Source organism: Hibiscus syriacus, unplaced genomic scaffold (assembly GCF_006381635.1).
Source record: "Hibiscus syriacus cultivar Baekdansim isolate YM2019G1 unplaced genomic scaffold, ASM638163v2 tig00110458_pilon, whole genome shotgun sequence".
Taxonomy (NCBI): Eukaryota; Viridiplantae; Streptophyta; class Magnoliopsida; order Malvales; family Malvaceae; genus Hibiscus; species Hibiscus syriacus.
In genome coordinates this window covers 2,998,162-3,016,428 of record NW_024062745.1, presented here as the reverse complement: position 1 = coordinate 3,016,428, position 18,267 = coordinate 2,998,162, and the positions used below count along the sequence as shown (strand labels likewise).

General features: G+C 36.2%; 3 protein-coding genes and 2 pseudogenes across 3 annotated transcripts; 3 read left to right on the top strand and 2 right to left on the bottom strand.

Moving 5' to 3' along the window:
* Positions 1-1,131: 1,131 nt before the first annotated feature.
* LOC120126567 lies at positions 1,132-3,390 on the top strand. The gene is made up of 6 exons (XM_039144727.1): positions 1,132-1,423; positions 1,829-2,161; positions 2,456-2,540; positions 2,689-2,775; positions 2,867-3,106; positions 3,203-3,390. The coding sequence occupies exons 1-6, from the start codon at positions 1,256-1,258 to the stop codon at positions 3,277-3,279; spliced, it is 990 nt and encodes a 329-aa protein (XP_039000658.1). The 5' UTR covers positions 1,132-1,255; the 3' UTR covers positions 3,280-3,390.
* Positions 3,391-3,474: 84 nt separating this feature from the next.
* Positions 3,475-5,305, bottom strand: LOC120126566 (zinc transporter 11-like). The gene is made up of 3 exons (XM_039144726.1): positions 4,797-5,305; positions 4,116-4,162; positions 3,475-4,023 (listed from the first exon to the last, which is right to left on the bottom strand). The coding sequence occupies exons 1-3, from the start codon at positions 5,263-5,265 to the stop codon at positions 3,493-3,495; spliced, it is 1,047 nt and encodes a 348-aa protein (XP_039000657.1). The 5' UTR covers positions 5,266-5,305; the 3' UTR covers positions 3,475-3,492.
* Positions 5,306-7,370: 2,065 nt separating this feature from the next.
* On the bottom strand, positions 7,371-8,919 carry LOC120126596 (annotated as a pseudogene).
* Positions 8,920-9,459: 540 nt separating this feature from the next.
* Positions 9,460-11,553, top strand: LOC120126595 (two-pore potassium channel 1-like). The gene is made up of 3 exons (XM_039144756.1): positions 9,460-9,578; positions 9,963-10,905; positions 11,010-11,553. Exons 2-3 carry the CDS (start codon positions 10,001-10,003, stop codon positions 11,173-11,175), a joined length of 1,071 nt encoding a protein of 356 aa, XP_039000687.1. The 5' UTR covers positions 9,460-9,578; positions 9,963-10,000; the 3' UTR covers positions 11,176-11,553.
* On the top strand, positions 11,413-13,203 carry LOC120126496 (annotated as a pseudogene).
* The last annotated feature ends 5,064 nt before the right edge of the window (positions 13,204-18,267 follow it).

Here is an 18,267-nt window from a genome sequence, read left to right as displayed (position 1 = left end):
TAAAATATAAATATTACCATGATAATTAAATATTTATTTACTTTTTACATCAAATATTTTTTGTAGAAAAATTATTTAATAAAATCATAAAAAACACAATAAAAAATAAACACTGAAGTTGACTACTTCAAAAATAAAATAAAAAATCAATAATTTAATATAATATACCCTAAGTTGATGATAACAATCAACTCAAAAGAGATGGGGTTTGTGCCATGTTTTCGTAACGTACGTAAATTTTCTATTTCATGGTCACGTATTATTTTAGTTCTAGCACAATCTATTTTTTAATTTTCTAATACACTTAACAAAATTATATTATAACTCGTTAAGTGGTATCATAGGTAAAAAAATGTTATTTTCTTTAAAAGTTTTAAATTCAAACAATTGTGTTTGTAGGGTATATCTATATTATTAAAAAATTTGAATAAATATTATCTTATAATCACATCAAACTATTAAAAAACTAAATTATAATTGAAATAAATAAAAATTATAAGAATGTCAATTGGGGATAATTTTTTCATTGAGAGATTGTGGTTTTTTTTTATTCAATTTCTTCCATAATCATTTTTTATATTTAAATTATTGAAGGTCACTAAATTTAGATTTACGAGGAGGGAGTTTATTTTTTTTCTTCACAAAAGTAAAAAAATCAAAACGCTATCACGTTCTTAAAGATAATCTAGTATATTCCTCCTTAAATTAAAATATTTTAGAATTTGGGAGAATGTAATTGAATTATTTTAGAATTTAGGGTTTATAATGAATTTGAATTACTTTGGAATTTGGAGTTTAGAATGAAATTAAGGAATGTTTTGAAAGTTTTAAAAAGTTAGGGGACCTAAATTCAAGTGCCTGAAAAATTCAATGACCATTTATATAATTTACCTTAATTTTCATAGGTGCGGGACCATATTGTAAGTAGATTAAATATTGAGGGACTATATTACAAATTTTAAAAGATGATAGACCTAAATGTAAAATATTCAGTGACCATTACTATACTTTACCCAAAAATTAAACACTAAAACATCTTTTCGAAAACAATATGTGCTGATTTTTATATTAATTACACCTGTACTTATTTTTCTGATCACAAGTTAAAACCTCCATCAAAGGCTCAACTTTCCTGGAGAAAACCAAAAGGCAGAAAACAATATGAGCTGATCATTGCCATGGTATTGATATAAACCAAAGTGGTGGATTTGTTCTGTTCCATTCGTTGTTTTCAGCTGCATATTGAGGATTAACAATGGCGGGAATAGCAATATTACTAGATCTATACAAGAAAAAAACCTGCTTTTACTCTCCACAAAGCTTCCACTCTTCTGGGTTCTTCTCAGCCTCCGCTGCCGCCGCATCGGCCGCTGTTACCGTTGCTGCTGGAACCCCTTTTGCCTCCAGGTTTCTTTTTGGGTATGTTTTCATCCGTGTTTGTGTTTACTTTGTTATTGCTTCGTTGTGGACGGAAATCTATGGCTTTTGATGTTATTTAAACAATTACACTTTGTTTATATCATTGATCATGTCACCATGCGTATGTGTATGCAATGGATGAACTTGATTTTTTTATTTGCTCAGTGAGCAGTGCTGATTTTATTGGATTGTGTAATGGAGGTTTTTGGAAATTAGCCAATTGGGTTTCTGTTAGAACGGTTTCTATAGTTTCGAATTTCGGATTAGCCATACGTTAGAACGGTTTTGATGGTTTTGAATTCGGATTAGGCATATGTTAGAAAGATTTCGATGGTTTTGAATTTCGGCTTGGATTACTACATCATCTTTGATAGTTTATGTTTATCCCAAATGATTGTGATGTAGGTTCCCCAAGGTTTCTTATTGTGATGCTATTGCAGACTTACCCGAAGATCACATTTCAATAGCAAAGAGACGATCCGAAGATTTCTCGAAGAATGATTCTCTCAAATACACTGGAAAGGAATATAAGATTGAGCTGAAGCCCCTTTTCTCTGCTTTCGAGTTGAAGCCGTTTGCTATGACAACCTTGAGGTCATTTCTGTTGTTCTATTTGCCTTTGTTGGAGCCTTCTTTGAACACAGAGGAGGAAGATGATGATTTCCTGCAAGACTCTCCGGAAGAGTGCCGTATCGATTTAGTTGTTCCCTTCAAAAAATCAGTGAAGCAAATCATTCGTGAGGTGAGTCACCATTTGCCAGTTTCACGGTATTGTTCTTCGGTATGTCACTCATTCACTCTATCCTAGTTGTTCCGATAAAGAAGTCCGGATATGCCTTTTCGGTGAGAGTTGAGTAATTTAGATCTGCACATGAAATATATGTTCAATTTGTGTTGTTCATTAGATCTTTAGTTCCTATCATAAATCTGTGTGGCATGGATATGTCCACATTTGTAGCACATTGCTTTACAATCGAGACAATCCGTTGCTATTGAAGGAACAGCTATAACTTTTTTACGGTTTATGGCTTCTCAGACCACCGTTGTAACAACAAGACGGGTTCTCGAAAGACTTGCCGTCGTTTATGTTTCACAACGCATGGCGTGGAAACTCCTTAAAGGTACTTTCTCACAGGGGATAAATGGCTGTATTTTAACTTGCCTGAGAATGTAAAAAGGAAACAAATGCTGTTATTATTATTATTATTTGATAAGATGTTATTAGTATTACCATTGTAAGCTACTGATGTGGTTAATTGACATATGCAGATGTTCCGAAATCAGCTGTCCGGAAATCGCAAAGGGGAATGCCTACGACGGTGTACTTCTTCAGAGTTAGCAGAACAACTTTCAGAGGTCGAAACTATCACCAGTATGTCTTATGTGCTATCATAAATAGTAGCTTTAGCTTCATTACATCATTGCCTTTTTCCCTATGTTTGCTCAGGTCACCTTCTCGGAGTTGCTGCGGCATGGATTGTCCAAACCGGTATCGAAATCTACAAATGCTTTTCTCGCATAACAAACTCCAAAGAGAGTGATGGGGTCAACACAACAGTGCAAGCTAAACTTCTTGGAAAGAAGATTTCTGGTGTTACCATCAGTTGTGGAGCATCATTGATTTTTGCTTCCGTTGGAGCCGGGATTGGCGCTACTCTTATACGTCCATCGATCGGTCAGTGGATTGGTAAGTTCTAACCTATATGCATCAGTTTACTCTTGTACCGTACAGCAAATTTGTGTACAAAGGGATCATTTTAAGCTCTGCAATTTTTTTCTACAGGCTGTGCTGCCGGAGACTTGGCCGGACCGATTATAGTATCATTTTGCCTTGAGAAAGCTTTTCATGTTGATCTCTAAAGCACTAGGTATATTACCACTCAACTAGTTTAAAATTCACTTTTGTAGAGAATTTAATGAGATTTTACCAATAAGAACACACTGTTGTAGTTTTAGGGTTTGATTTTGGCACTACGACCCTGAAACATCAGTTGTGCCGAAAACATTATATGCATCTGTCCGATTCCATATCATTCGATCTACTTTCGACATTCCCAAAAGTTTGAAATTCCTTCAAGTGTCCCAGATCATTACGACAGCGATCACCCCGACACCTAACAAGACAGACAAAAACTTGTGGTGTGGTGTGTCGACAGAAACCGTCTTCAGGGGCATGTAACCTTTAGACAGCAGATGATTTATCGACACATAGATGAAAACTCCGCAGGCTAACCCCATGGATATGGCAAAGATCCAGTCGGCCACAGCACCCTGAGCCGTGGCATCTATAACGATCCCGATGGCCACCCCAACAGGACTTGAGATGGCGAATGCAAACGCATAAGCTATGCACGACAACAACGGACGATCTGGTATCATTCGGAGTAGTGCTATCCCCATTGCAATCGCTGCAAATATCTTGTGCAAGGAGATTGTCCACAAGGCTCTCCAAGCATCAGCTTCGGTCTCTGCAACTCCGATTGCTATGCCCTCGAAAACTGAATGGAAGCACAACGCTATGATCAAAAGAACGCTATCTCCATAAGAACTCGCGTTTGCGAGCGACGAAGACTGTGCACAAGCCGTATCCGTGCCATTACCTACCTACAAAAGGCATAAACCACTGTCAAAAACATCGGCCTAGATCGTTTCTTAGAAAAACCTATAGTTTTTTTTTTCAGGTCATTATAGCATACCGGTGGATCGCCATGAACATGAGGATGAGTTTTGCTCTTCTCAGCCCCTGGAATTCATTTCAGACCATAAAAGTATTGAGATAAGAAAATGAAAGCATAATTAAAAATATATTTATTATAAATATATTATTTTATAAAGTAAGATTTGTAATATTATTTTTCTTAAAATCAAATTACTTAACCCACAGACAAAAAAGAAATCGTTTTGATTTTGATTTTGATTATTCCAACTTTATAAATTAATTTGATTCAAACTCAAAATTCGAAATAAAAACTAAATATACTTAAACAACTCATAATTCAAAAAAAAGTTGGGTTGAATTTTACTTACTCCTAACTGAATATTTTGTCACTAAACCGATTTCCCTAATCCGTATTAAGAACTCAGAACTTGACTGACTTAAGAGCAACACAAGTCTTTTTGTGAATGCTTTTTCCAATGTAATTAAGTTAATCAAACAAGACATGCCCAATAAAGGAGAACACGCAACATTTCTCCTTCCCTCACCTAACAAATTTACTTTAATTGAAAATTCTTAGTTACGTGGGACCTGATTAGACCTTGGATTCCTCATCTCTTGTTTGTTCCACATGAAGCTGCCTGCCTGTATCTATTACTCAACCTCAATTTCTTAAACAGTACACGACAACACAAAAACAAGTGTTTGTTTTACTCTTTACCTCGAAGCTCTAGATCCCCATTGTTAAATGAACCCTGATGTTTCCCATACACATGAGAAACGACGCAGTCAGCAAGCATTGTGAACAGGTATCCAGCACAAGCCAACATGAACGCGAAAGGGTATTCTTCAGTCGTCAAATCGCCGAAAGCCTCATTAGCATCGCTCAGGAAATGCATCATAGCAGTCCCCAGAAACACCCCGCCGGCAAACTGCGTTCCCAGAACCAGAAAACCCTGGTTCCACTTTAGGAAATAGGGCGACACCCCACCGATGAAGGTGCCCGTAAACACCAGGATCAAGCACCATATCTTTACCAGGATCAGGGATTTCGAACGCAGGTTATGAGAAGCCTCGTTGCTCTCACCGGCTGCCTTGTCGTCGTCGTCGTCGTTGCCGCCATGGCAGGTTGCAGAGAGGAAAAAGGAGAGGGAGAGGAAGAAGAAGAAGAGAAAACGCGGGAGTTTCATCGGAAGAGACTGTGTTTGAGTCGAGCTTTTTACATAACTGGTTATATAGAAACTAGAGAGAAGGGAGGGTTTTTTGTCCTTGTCTGTACTGCAAGATGAAACGGAAAGTACTAGGAAATGGACGTGATAGACACATGGGGAAAAATTAGTACACCAAAATGATTTCCACAAAATATTTTAACAGAGTACATTTTTTAGCCATTAAAAGTAATATTCTTTAATTTAATCTTTAATTTTTTTAATTCTTATTGTTTCTTTTGGTTTTTGATCTTTTTGATGTCATGAAACTGTAAAATTGTTAATTTTAGGGATTGGTTTGGAAAAATTATCAAATTTGGGGATGTAATGTTTATGATTTAGAATTAGACTTGAAAGTTTTAACCTTTTACTCTTTCCCCTCATGACACAGTGTTGCTTAAAAAAGGGAAATGTGTTATTACAAAATAAAGGCATGAAAAGTACAGTAAGACGATGATAATTGAAATTAAAAGTTTTTAACAAAATTTTTAGGATTCACGCGATAATCCTAACTCAAATAGCATAGAAATAATAGTAAATTAAATTTTTGACAATTATGTAACAGATCCTAAGAGTTTGTTGACTTATACAAAATAAATATAAAAGTTTTTTAAAAGTTCAGGGGCCATTTTGTAGTTTACCCTAAATTATTTCTATTAATCGTTCGGTTAATTGTCAAAGCTTTAATAAAAGCTTGCCGTGGGGTTCACTGTGGGAAGGAACGCAACATGTTCCGTTCCGATCAAACGCATGCAAGTCAATCAAAGTCAAGTGGGGAACCACCTTCCAGTTCGATTTGCCGTGAAGGTGGATCCAACTGCAAAGACCACAACCATTTCACACTTTCAAAGTCGTTGGCAAAGAGCGACGTGTGAACCAACCATAATGCATCAAACGCCTAAGCATCACAATCAGGCATTTAAATGATTATCAACAAGTTGGAAATAGTGGAAGCTTTGCCTACATTTGGGCAGACATTTAAATGATGCAGTTTCATCTATTTATGATCCCCCCCCAAGAAAATGGCTTCTGAACTGGCAAAACTGGAGGGGAAAACTTGAACAGCCCTAATTAAAAACCTCCCTCATAGAAGTCCTTGGCCCTAAGACAAGAACCGTCTAGCTGAAGGAGGAAAAGAGTACCTCAAAATATTATTGATAAACCGATTACATAAGACTTAAACAAACCCCTGTTACAAAAGTTCTCTAAAACACACAAAACAACTAAACAACTAAAAACAAAGCTTACAATCACCCAATCCCCTCCTTTACTAGCTTATCAGCCTCACAATTACAACACCTACGTATCAACCTTACAATCATCTCTTTATCTGAAACAATATACACAATCTCCTTAACTAGATTTGTAAGAAAAATAGGAACCGAAGAAAGAACTTTAATCCAATCCACTGCTGATTTGCAATCATTCTCAATAATCAGCTTATCCTTCAACACCCATTCTGAGGAGACAAAGATGTCGATACCTTTCTTGATGGCTTTCAATTCTGCTATAGGGGAGGGCTAGGACCAACATTCTCTGAAAAAGATATAAGAATAGAACCATTCCATAATCTCTAAGAATACCCCTATTCCACCTATCATCCCAACACTACTAACAGATTCATCTTAAAGAAATGAACGGGGGAGGACTCCAGCATAGTATAGGCCTGTTCTGATCCTTAAAACCAGTAAATTTGTCAACCAAGCAAGGGTCTCAAATTAAGAAATCCACCTAAATAGGGACAAAAGGATACTTTGCTAGAAACCATTTGGCTAATCTGAATCTAACAATGAAAAACGGATCTGTCCAACTTTCCCTTTTCAAAAACAATGTCATTCCTCAACTTCCAAAATGACCAAAAAACTACCTCCGGAATAAACCTCCATATAAATGAATTAGCCCTCAAATCAAACCAGGAGCTGAAAAGGGATGTAGGATCATTAGGCAGAGCTAAAATAAGACCCCAAAAGCCTATTAATTTGTTCCAAAGATCCCACGAAACAGAGCAGGAAATGAATTAGCCCTCAAATCCCATGTTCTTTAGGATTCATCCTGCAGAAGGATTTCTGAAATCTGCAATCATAAACTATACATAACTCCAACCTATGATTTCTGGAAAATCCATGATTCATTCGACTATACAAGACTCTTTCCTCATCGAAGCCAGAAACGACCTTGCTGCCTCTGTCCTTGCATTCTCCTGTGCCATCATCGTTGCCCCCAAATCAAAACGTTCTTCAACAATATTTTAATAATGATGTATGTGACTACAATTATCGATGTTATAATGCAGAAAGAGAAATATACTTCACCTTTGATACTCTTTAGAACGCTCGAGGAACTCCTTTGCAATATATTTTCTTTCATAAGATTGGAGTACTTGTCTGATATCAGCTGGACTATTGCGGGCCACATCTGCGGACGCCGGACGGCCAAAAACAGATGGTACTAAAATCAACAAAAGAACATGGAAAACATCTAAACAAACAAAGCTAATCGGACTCACATTCAAGAAATGGAATATGATCCAAAAGTACTGTATCATCTGTCTCAAGCTTATACGGCCTAATAGGGACACAATTTTCTGGTTGAAGGCTAGATTCAAATGCATGAGCACTCACATACAGAATCTTGGCTGGATCCCTGTTAAGCTTTGAAAGATCCTGAAAATAGGGACTACTTGTTACTCATTTTGAAGTATCAGCTCTAACCGACTGTCTCATAGATTAACAAATATCATGGGACTTGATCTAGCAGAAAACTTCTTACTCTGCAATGTTTTCCATCCTGATATTTAGTAGCACCCCTCTATAGCCTATATCGTATATAATGGTTAGGATCCAACCTTTCACAAACAGGATCGACATACTGCACAAACCAGAACAAACAAATAAGTAAATTCAGGCATCATCAGTTACCAATCACTTAGGCATTATAAATGGTCGTCACAATGAAAAATATTCAAATTACCATGTTCATCTGGTCAGAATAGACGACAATTTAGTAGAATTTTGCCATATGTTCCAAAAAGGCATCAACTCCAGGTCTTTTGAAGGTACGCCAGCCTCTCTCTCGCTTTGTAAACCAAAACGGGAAAAAAGAAAAAGAATTACAAACATTTGAACAAGAGCTTCAGAATTCAGACTATCAAAAAAAAGTTTAGATTTTATAAAGGAGAATGAAAAATAAATTATGTCAAATACATACCTTCCAATCCGTATAAAGTAATGTTTCATTCAGATCAAGGACAAGTGTGAAAACATGTTGTTCTTGGGGATGCAAATCAGGAAGAAGCTTATCTGAGGTTGGTTCAGTAAATTCCTTCAATATAAGATAAAGCAAGAAATAAAGAAAGGTTACTACTAATATAAAGAAGAAAAACCAAAAGATAGGTGGGCAAACTAGAACACTAGAAGCTACATAAATAAGAACTGCACTCACCGTCACATGTTCTTCCACTTTCTTCCTGAGATCGAGGTAAGATTCAAGTGCTTTAGCTGGAACTGGAATGTTACAAGAAAAGAAACCATGAGAAAATGGAGTGGAAGTAGAACATGTAAACAAGCCAATCATAACTAAGTCAACAGCAAGCAGCGAGCACCATGTAATGGATTGTTTTGCTGACATAGAAAATCCTTTTGTAATGATGACATGCATGTCGCAATCTAATTAAAGGATTAATTTTTTATTAAATTAAATTAAAATAGAATCAAATTAATATAATATATAAATATTAAAATAAATATATAATTATATCAATTTTTTTAACAGTCACATCAATATTTTTAGGTGAAGTAGAATCTATGTAACGTGGCTTCAGTTCTCCTCTTATTTGGCACTCGGGAAATACAGAAAATCTCAAAGAAAAAAAGGGTCAGAACATGTTAACGTAACAACCCAATTCCACAATACCTGGAAAATTGAGTTTGGTTCTCTTCTGTGGAGGCCCGTTTTGTTGGATTTAACAGCAAAGATGGTAATTTAATTATATTATCATATATCATTATCAATGTCTAAAGTTAAATTATCGCTTCTTTTATTTTAATTTATGTACAAAAAGTGGCATTACACTATTAATATAATATATCTCCTCCAGTCTCGATCAATGGTGGTATGTACATGTACCAAGTTTCAGCTGTAAAATAGATATTGACAAAAACGATAAAACAATCAACAGTCAACTGATAACTACTTTGGATCTTCTAACAAATTCCAAAAGCTTCTGCTATCCTAATTCTCTCCCCCCCCCCTCCCAATCACACACACAATACCAAAAAAAAAAACAGTTTTCCAAGGTAAGTCTCCAGAAATTTATCATTTTCCTGCTAGATCTTTGTTTGTATTAGTTTCAGTTTGGGATCTGAGCTTTATCGTAAACTTTCATGGCAGAGCCAGTTTTGTATGAAAAAATATGAGCTTTAAGTTACTTATTTTGGAATACATCTTTGTCTTGGGATGCTTTAGTGATCAGTGGTGAAGGGGTTATGTAAGATTGAAAAATTTCAGATTGGACCAAAGAGCATCGAATTGGGATGAATTTATTGTAATTTAACGAAACTTTAAATTTTGGTGGTGGAGTAGATCTACTTCACCTTTGAAACAAAAACTAAAAAGAACCAATAACTTTAAATTTGTGGTACCATTTGGTTACTTTAAGTCCAGTTTTCTGACAAGTGCAGGGTTCCCGGTAGTGATTTATGCCTGCTGAATCTTCCCAATGGCCTGTAATGATGCAGACCAGCCTTTGCTATCAGAAGTAGCAACCCCGAAAACTCGAAAGAGTAATGGGGATGGACCGAAGCGGAGAAGGCGGCTTCGACGTGTTCGAAGTGCTCCGTTTGCGGATATTGGTCCGACTGATCCTAACGGAGAAGAAGCACTTCCGCGTTCCGAGTCCATTTTCGGGAGACTTAACATAAATATCAAGAAGGTTTCCGTAGTTTTGACATTATACTTGGGTATAGGCACCCTTTGCTTTTATACAATCAAGAACCAAATCAGAGGAGATAAAACTAATGGAATTCTTGATGCTGCTTATTTCTGTGTCGTTACGATGACCACCGTCGGATATGGTGACCTCGTTCCTAACAGCGACCTCGCGAAACTGCTAGCCTGTGCTTTCGTCTTCACAGGAATGGCTCTAATCGGATTTGTGCTTGGCAAAGCTGCTGACTACTTGGCGGAGAAGGAAGAGGTATTGCTGGTTAAAGCCTTAAACATGTATAAAAAAGCTGGTGAATTTGAGGTTCTAAAGGAGATTGAGACTAAACGTGTGAAATACAAGTTTTATACAACATTGATCCTTCTTATTGTGCTTATTTTAACCGGGATCGTCTTCCTACATAAAGTCGAGAACTTAGACCTCATCGACGGGTTTTACTGTGCTTGTTCTACAATTACAACCTTGGGATATGGAGATAAAAGCTTTTCAACTGAAGGGGGACGTATTTTTGCTGTATTTTGGATATTAGCTAGCACTATATGCTTGGCTCAGTTCTTTCTCTACGTCGCCGAGGTAAATACAGAGAACAGACAAAGAGCACTGGTGAAATGGGTTCTTACTCGAAAAACAACACAAGTAGATTTGGAGGCTGCTGATATTGATGACGATGGAGTCGTCGTGTAAATATTTTGCAGATTATGAACTTAGCTTTCTTTTTATCAGCTCTATCTTTAGTCGCATGCGTAATTGACATCAACTTGTTTTCTCTGCTTTATTTTTGCAGAGCAGCGGAGTTTGTTCTATTCAAACTTAAAGAAATGGGGAAGATTTGCCAAAATGATATTTCACTTATCTTGGAGGAATTCGAGGATCTCGATGTTGACCATTCCGGAACCTTGTCGGTATCCGATATAACCGAAGCTCAATCCGGTGAAACTAGGACCTCATAGAAACATTATATGTAATGGAAGGTTAGTTAAACTCCAGTATTAGCCCAGCCTCTATTGGAGGAATGAGGCGAATGTTCTTACAACTAATCTTTAAACCTATAATGCGAACTTTTAATCACTTATAGATCACTGTGTGAGTTATCGAGTACTCCGACTTCATCAAATTGAATTGAACTTCACACATGTGAATGTATTTCGCAATGGAGATTCTTAGCAACTTCTGGTAGAGTTTAAAGTATGAACTGTTTGCCATTTTACCAGTTAGCTGGTTCTTGTGCAAATGGAAAGGTTGTTATGCAAGCAAAAAAGCAATATACACACTTTTCGAACTTGAATGGCAAGCTATTTCGTGCTCTCGAATGTATATGATGTCATGTTTCGATCTTCAGATTGGACTTCATGAACACAAGTCCACTGTATATGATGTCATGTTTTGATCTTCAGATTCGACTTCATGAACACAAGTCCAGCATTTGAGAGACACTCATCTAGTATTGAAATTTCTCATTTTGGACTTGTGTTCTTAACATAGCATGAAATATTGGAATTTCTCATTTTGGATGTGCATACGAAATTTCCCATAATCCTAAGCACATACCAAAAACAGAAAATGACATCAGCATGAATCTTCTAGGAACTTTCCAAATGCATTTGGATCCAAAGTTCCCTCTAATTCTAAGCGTTTTATATTGGATTGCAAACTTGCTTTCTGCGGTAAGTCGCTTCCGTCTCCGTTGAATTTTCCGAGGTTCTCTTTACGAGCTTGTTAGTGAAGAACCTGAGCTTAATACCAGGTTAGTTTCGATAGCTGTATTTCAGTTTATCTAAATCTGAAATTCTATGTTGTAATGCTTCTTGCAGGTAATCTTAGTGCTGGATCACTTCGACTCGATCGATTCAATGGCTTCAAACAATGCTACGCAAGCGAAGTTAACAAATGATGAACATGCTCCCGAGAAAAGAAGCTTTCGGGGCTGCAAAACGACTATGGTCGCTGCAAAGTGTGCCCCTCCGGATACTCTTGGGTCCGAGATCCCTGATCTTAAATGGCTTGGCATATACTTTGCCGTCTACTTGACTATTGGAACCATATGCTTTAATGCGTTGGAGGAGGATATCGGAGGGAAAAAAAACGAACGATTTCGTTGATTCACTGTACTATTGTGTCACCACAATGACCACTGTTGGTAACGGAGACCTTTCCCTCACAGTTTCGATGTGCGAGTCGTGACCAGCATTTTCGTAACCGTAGGGATGTTTCTGTTCGGAATAGCATTGAAGATAGCTGCAAAGTACTTGGTCGTGAAGCAGCAAATGGTGATGGTTAATGCCCTGTGTGCGGCTCGAAAATTTGGTCCGGTGGAAGCCCTTAAAGAGATTGACAGCCTCAAAATAGACTACAATAAGGTCAAGATATCGTTGATGGCGATGGGGGTACATTTCGTCCTCGGGATCTTCGTTTTGCTCACCGTCGAAGGAATGGACTTCTTCGATTGTATCTACTGTGCAGTTACTACCATGACAACCACAGGCTTCGGAGAGGAGACCTTCCAAAGTACATTCGGCCGCATGTTTGCTGTATTCTGGATATCAACCGGAACTTCCTGCGTAGGCCAACTATTTCTCTACCTCGCAGAGGTGTACACCGATGTCGAAACAAGGAAATTGGCAAAGCGGGTCATTGCTAGCAACTTTGCAGCCAGGAAAGACCTGGAGGCAGCCGACGGTATCGAGGATCACAAGGCTTTCGGGTAAGATATACTTAATTTGCCAAATGAATTCACATAAAACCACTTCGACAACAAGACTAAAGCCCGTTGAACTCATTTGACAGTGCAGCCGATCTCCTGTTATATAAGCAAGATGATGTTTCGGCCGCCATGAAGGATGCTAATGTTGATGATGTGAGTACTACAGCAAAACCAACTCAAGAGAAGTGATCAAAGTGAAATAAGCCTTCTTCTTGCTAGTATGTTGTAAAAACTGCATGTCCCCACTCAACCTAATAATACAAACTCTGAATTATAATTTCATCCCACATTTTGTCCTGAGAAATGGTATTGAAACAAAACAAAAGAAAGTGGATCGATTAGATTGGGGACCAACCAAAGTCCTTGCGAGCCTGGTCCCATGACCATGATCAATCTTTCTTTTACAGCTAAACCAAGCCAAAGCGTCAGAAGGTGAGTGATTGATGTGAGTTAACAGGGGGACCCGTTAATATAAAAAAGTGTGTCCCAACCACGACCCAAGCTTACCCCATCAACGATCAGAAACAGCAGGTTATCGAAGCATATGACAGGTCTAATTAATAAAAATGGGATGGCAAAAAATAATTGAATAAAAAGCATATAGAAACTAGTAAGTAGTAATTAGTGAATGCATTACTGTTATTTTCCTCCCAAAATTTAAAGTTAGCAGAAAAGAAAAGGATTAAGGGATAAGTTAGAGAGCAAAGAGAGATTAAACAGAGAAAATTTAAAGTTCCGCCGGATGTCCAGAAGGGCTCCGCCGCTGACGGTGCACGTGAGGTCGAAGACCCACGATCTTAAAGAGCACATAATCTGGAAAGGCGGCGAGTTCCAGTTCCACTTCACCCCCCAACTTCTGGCACAGAACGGTTTTTAACTGCGTTTTCATGAGAGGCGGTAAAACCAAGGCGTTCGATATTTTCAGGTCCAATGGTTATAGCTACGGGAGTAAAGTTTGCCGCCTTCTTAAACAAAGGCCGGTGAATTGGAAGGTGCAAGACGACGGGTTTTACTGCAGCTGTGACTGTGTCAATTATCAGAAGATGTATAGTTGGGGGCGCGGTGAATGATGATGATAATGATCAACGTAATGCCCTCTTCCATTTGACCCTTTTGTTTCAACTTTCAACACTGTTCGTACTCTACTGTTTGATTGGAGTTTTCCACTTTGATTTACTTGTTCTTGTTTAGGGGATTGAATGAGTCCAAGCGAGTTGAGTATTATTGAGTTTTATTTAATTTATAAAATGGTTTAAATGTATTATTGTTATTTAAATTATATTATTTATATCGAGTTGTCTCTTAAAATATTTGTTTTAGACGTTTTGTCCTCTAAAGTTTAAATCGATACATAAGTTGCTTTAGTATGTTAACTCTATTAAAAAATACATGGGTAAATTACATACTTAATCACTTAACTATTCGTAAAATTCTATTTTGGTCAATCAACTATTTTTGTTTTCAAAATCATCACTAAACTCAAGTTTTTCTTTTGTTTTGGTCACCCAAATTCGATTAGATTTATTTTTTAAAATTTACAATATATAAGAATCCATTTATATCACATATTTGTTCACTCAACACATAAATTTAATGTGTAATAATAAATAATATTATAACGTAAATAATATACAACCTATTTAGTTATTTGTATTTAAAATTTTAATAAAAGATATATTGCATTGTCCAAAGATTTTGGCCTTGAATTATGAATTTCACCATTACTAACACAATCATTCAGTATTCCAGAGTCAAAATGTTGAGATGAGTCATCAGATAATGGAGAACCATGCACGATTGCATCAGTAGAAAGAGGACTGCTGGTGGATACCCTTCCATCCCGAACAACGGCTGTTAAATGACCCATCTGGAGTGAGATTATATTTCCACTTCCTGTGCCCTTTATATTAGCCACGGAAGGCAATGAATTCAACAGGGTATTAGGCTGAAGTTTCCTTTATGCAGCAGCAAATGACTTGCGGTGCTGCTTATGTCCAAAGGCAAAGTGTGCCAAAGCTGCCAAGCCAAACGAAACATCAATATTAATCCACTGACATTATTCAGGGACTTGGTGAATCTGTAGAACACCCACTCACAACCCCCAATCAGGAAAGAAAGCAATTTGAAGACACAGAATCGTGCTTGAAAAAACATAAAAAATAGTAGGTTCTAATGATGGTTTCAGAGGCCGAGAGAAATATACATAGGAAAGGGTATTTCCGAATCAGAAATGCAAATTGCTCTAATGTTCTGCATCACAACTTAAAACACGAGTGTTAATATTATGTACAGAAACATGCATCTAAAAATTCTAGGAAGCTCACTCGGAACTGATTTGGAATATGTACCATCAGTAATCATCAGCCAATTACAAAAGCTGTAGAAACTTTACAAGGTGTTTCAAAGTGCCAAGTTTCTGTCATATTATTAAAATTTATATGTCGAGTAAAAAATATGTGATAGAAATGAATTATTATATATTGTAAATTTAAAAAATAAGTCTAATTGAATTTGGGAAACCAAAACAAGAGAAAAACTTAAGTTTAGGGATGATTTTGAAAACAAAATAGGACTAAATATGTAATTTACCCACATATTTTTTAATGGAGTTAACAGATTGGGCCAATTGAGGTAACAAAGGAGGCAAAACGTCACGAAAATATTTTAGTGGCAATTCGGTACAAATAGTATAGTTTAAGGTGCAATGGTGCATTAAAGTCTTAAAAAATTTAAAATTCAAGTTGACTGGACAGGAAAATCTCACAAACTTAAAATTTAAATTCAACTCGAATTCTAGATTAAAAATTAAATCTTAGCTCAATCTCAAACCTAAACCTTAATTCATAAAAAATTATATTTTATTTTAAAGGCTTAATACATTTTTAGTGCCTAAAGTATACCTCAAAATACGATTTGGTGTCTAAAGAATTTTTTGCTAACAACAGATGCCTAACGTGTTCTCCGTTATACTTTTAGGTAGGCCTGTAAACGAACATGAACGGGGGTATGTTTATGTTCGTTCGTTTAACTTTAAACGAACAAACACAAAAAACTAAACAAACTGAATTTCTTTAGGTAGACATATAAACGAACACGAATGGGGGTATGTTCATGTTCGTTCGTTTAACTTTAAACGAACAAACAAGAATAACTAAACAAATTGAATTTCTTTTTCATGTTCGTTTATTAAGAAATTTAGTTTGTTCGTGTTTTTCATTTTCTTTCGTTAAAATGATAAACAAACACAAACAAAGAGACATATAATTAATTGAGTTTATATTTGAAAATTGCTTTTTTTTTCTTTAGAAATAATTTTAGGATTTATATTTTCTTTAATTGATTTGAGTAATTTTTTTGGGTTTAAAATTAGTTGAGTTTAAATTATTAATGGATTTAGGGTTAAAATGTATTGTCTTAATGTTATAAATGGGTCTGGAGAACACGAACGAACATAAACGAATATAAACAAACAAACATAAATGAATAAACAGAAACGAACGAATTATCAACGTTCACGAACATAAATGAACGAACAAACTTTTTGTGTATTCATTCATTTAATTAAATGAACATAAAATCTTGTTCATGTTCATTCTTTTAATAAATAAACGAACATAAACGAAATTTCGATTAAACGATTTGCTGAACGTTCAGTTCGTTTACATGCCTACTTTTAGGTGCCTACAGTTTTCGTTCGGCTCGTCTACATGCCTACTTTTAAGTGCCTACAGTTTTCTCCATTACTTTTAGGTGTCTATTGTTATATTTTTAATTTTTTAAAATTTTTTAATAATAAAAATATTAGGATTATCTATATGATTAATCACTTATGTTTGTGTTTTGTCTACTTTTCCTCATTAATTTCAAAAAATATAATATATGGTCATATTCTCTAACATGAATCAAATGTGTAATTATACCAAAATATCGTGTCACCTAGTTAACAACAGTTAACCCGTGATGACCATATCTCAATTAAATAAAAACGAAAGTGACCATATATTAAAAGGCTTAATAAATTTATTAGTGCATAAACTATGCCTCAAAATACGATTTGGTGCATAAAGAATTTTGCTAACAATAGGTGTCAAACATTTTTACGTTATACTTTTAGGCGCCTACAATTTTCTCCATTACACTTTTAAATGTTTATCATTATAATTTTTTAGTAATTTTTTAAGTGTCTTAATAATAAAAGTATTATTCTTTTACAAAAAAAACAAAAACAAAAAATCACCCATCTCACGTCGTCTTTCTCCTTTCCATCCCCTACCATCAACGGAAAGGATCACCACCGGTCGAGTTTTGTTTGGAGCAGGACGGGGAATTCAACGGTGGCAGCCATGCAACGTACAGACAATTGTAGCCATTGAAATCGTCGAAAAACGGCAATGAAAAACCTAGAAATCCAACGGCCTTTCAAGACACTTTTCACGATGATCCCTATAGAGACGATAACTCACTTACTACTATATTATTTGTATCAATTATATATACTTACACGAAATTACGTGCCACAACACACACATTTACACACTATCGTTATCCTATAGTTATCCTTGTGTATTAATCTTCATTCACAAACATCACTATATAGTAATCATTATCAAAGTCAACTACCTGAAATTTTCCCTTGTGTTTCCATAGTTGATTGATTCGATCCAGCAGAGTTTTGTAACCAATCTTGGCTCCAAGAAAACAAACATGACCGACCTTCGCATACTTTGATCAATCCTCTCATGGACTTTCTCCAAAAATTCCACCGAAGGATCGGTCCATTGATATCAACCGTAACTTCCCCCTCTTCCAGCACGACTTCATCCAAACTCGGGACACGTTCCGAGACCCTATTATGGATAGAGCCTCCCAAAACTACGCTCTTATATGACACTTTGCCCGTTCTAGCCTCACCTGTAATTTCGTCCATCTTAGGGATGTTATCAGTTTCCCCCACAGAATCCACAATCATCATACCAGTTCCCATATCAAAATTCATATTCCTCCCTTTCTTTAATGCTTGCTCATTCTCAATTGGCGATTCAGGTATCTCCAACGCGTTAGGGATTTCTAGGCTGATTCCGTCCATCACAATAGCATCAGAACTGAAATCCGATGGTTCTTCGGGTGGAACCAGGGAAGGATCCGCCGGCGGAGCACCATCATTAGGTTTTTGCACGCTAGGGTTTTGTTCACCAGGGTTTTTCATTTTTCAGCGATTGATTTTAATAATAAAAGATAATGTTATTGTTTCTAGAAATTTTAGATTTGAGCATTTATATTTATATGATATATGTATTATTAATTGATTAAAAAAATTATAAAGATACTATATTATAGTCAT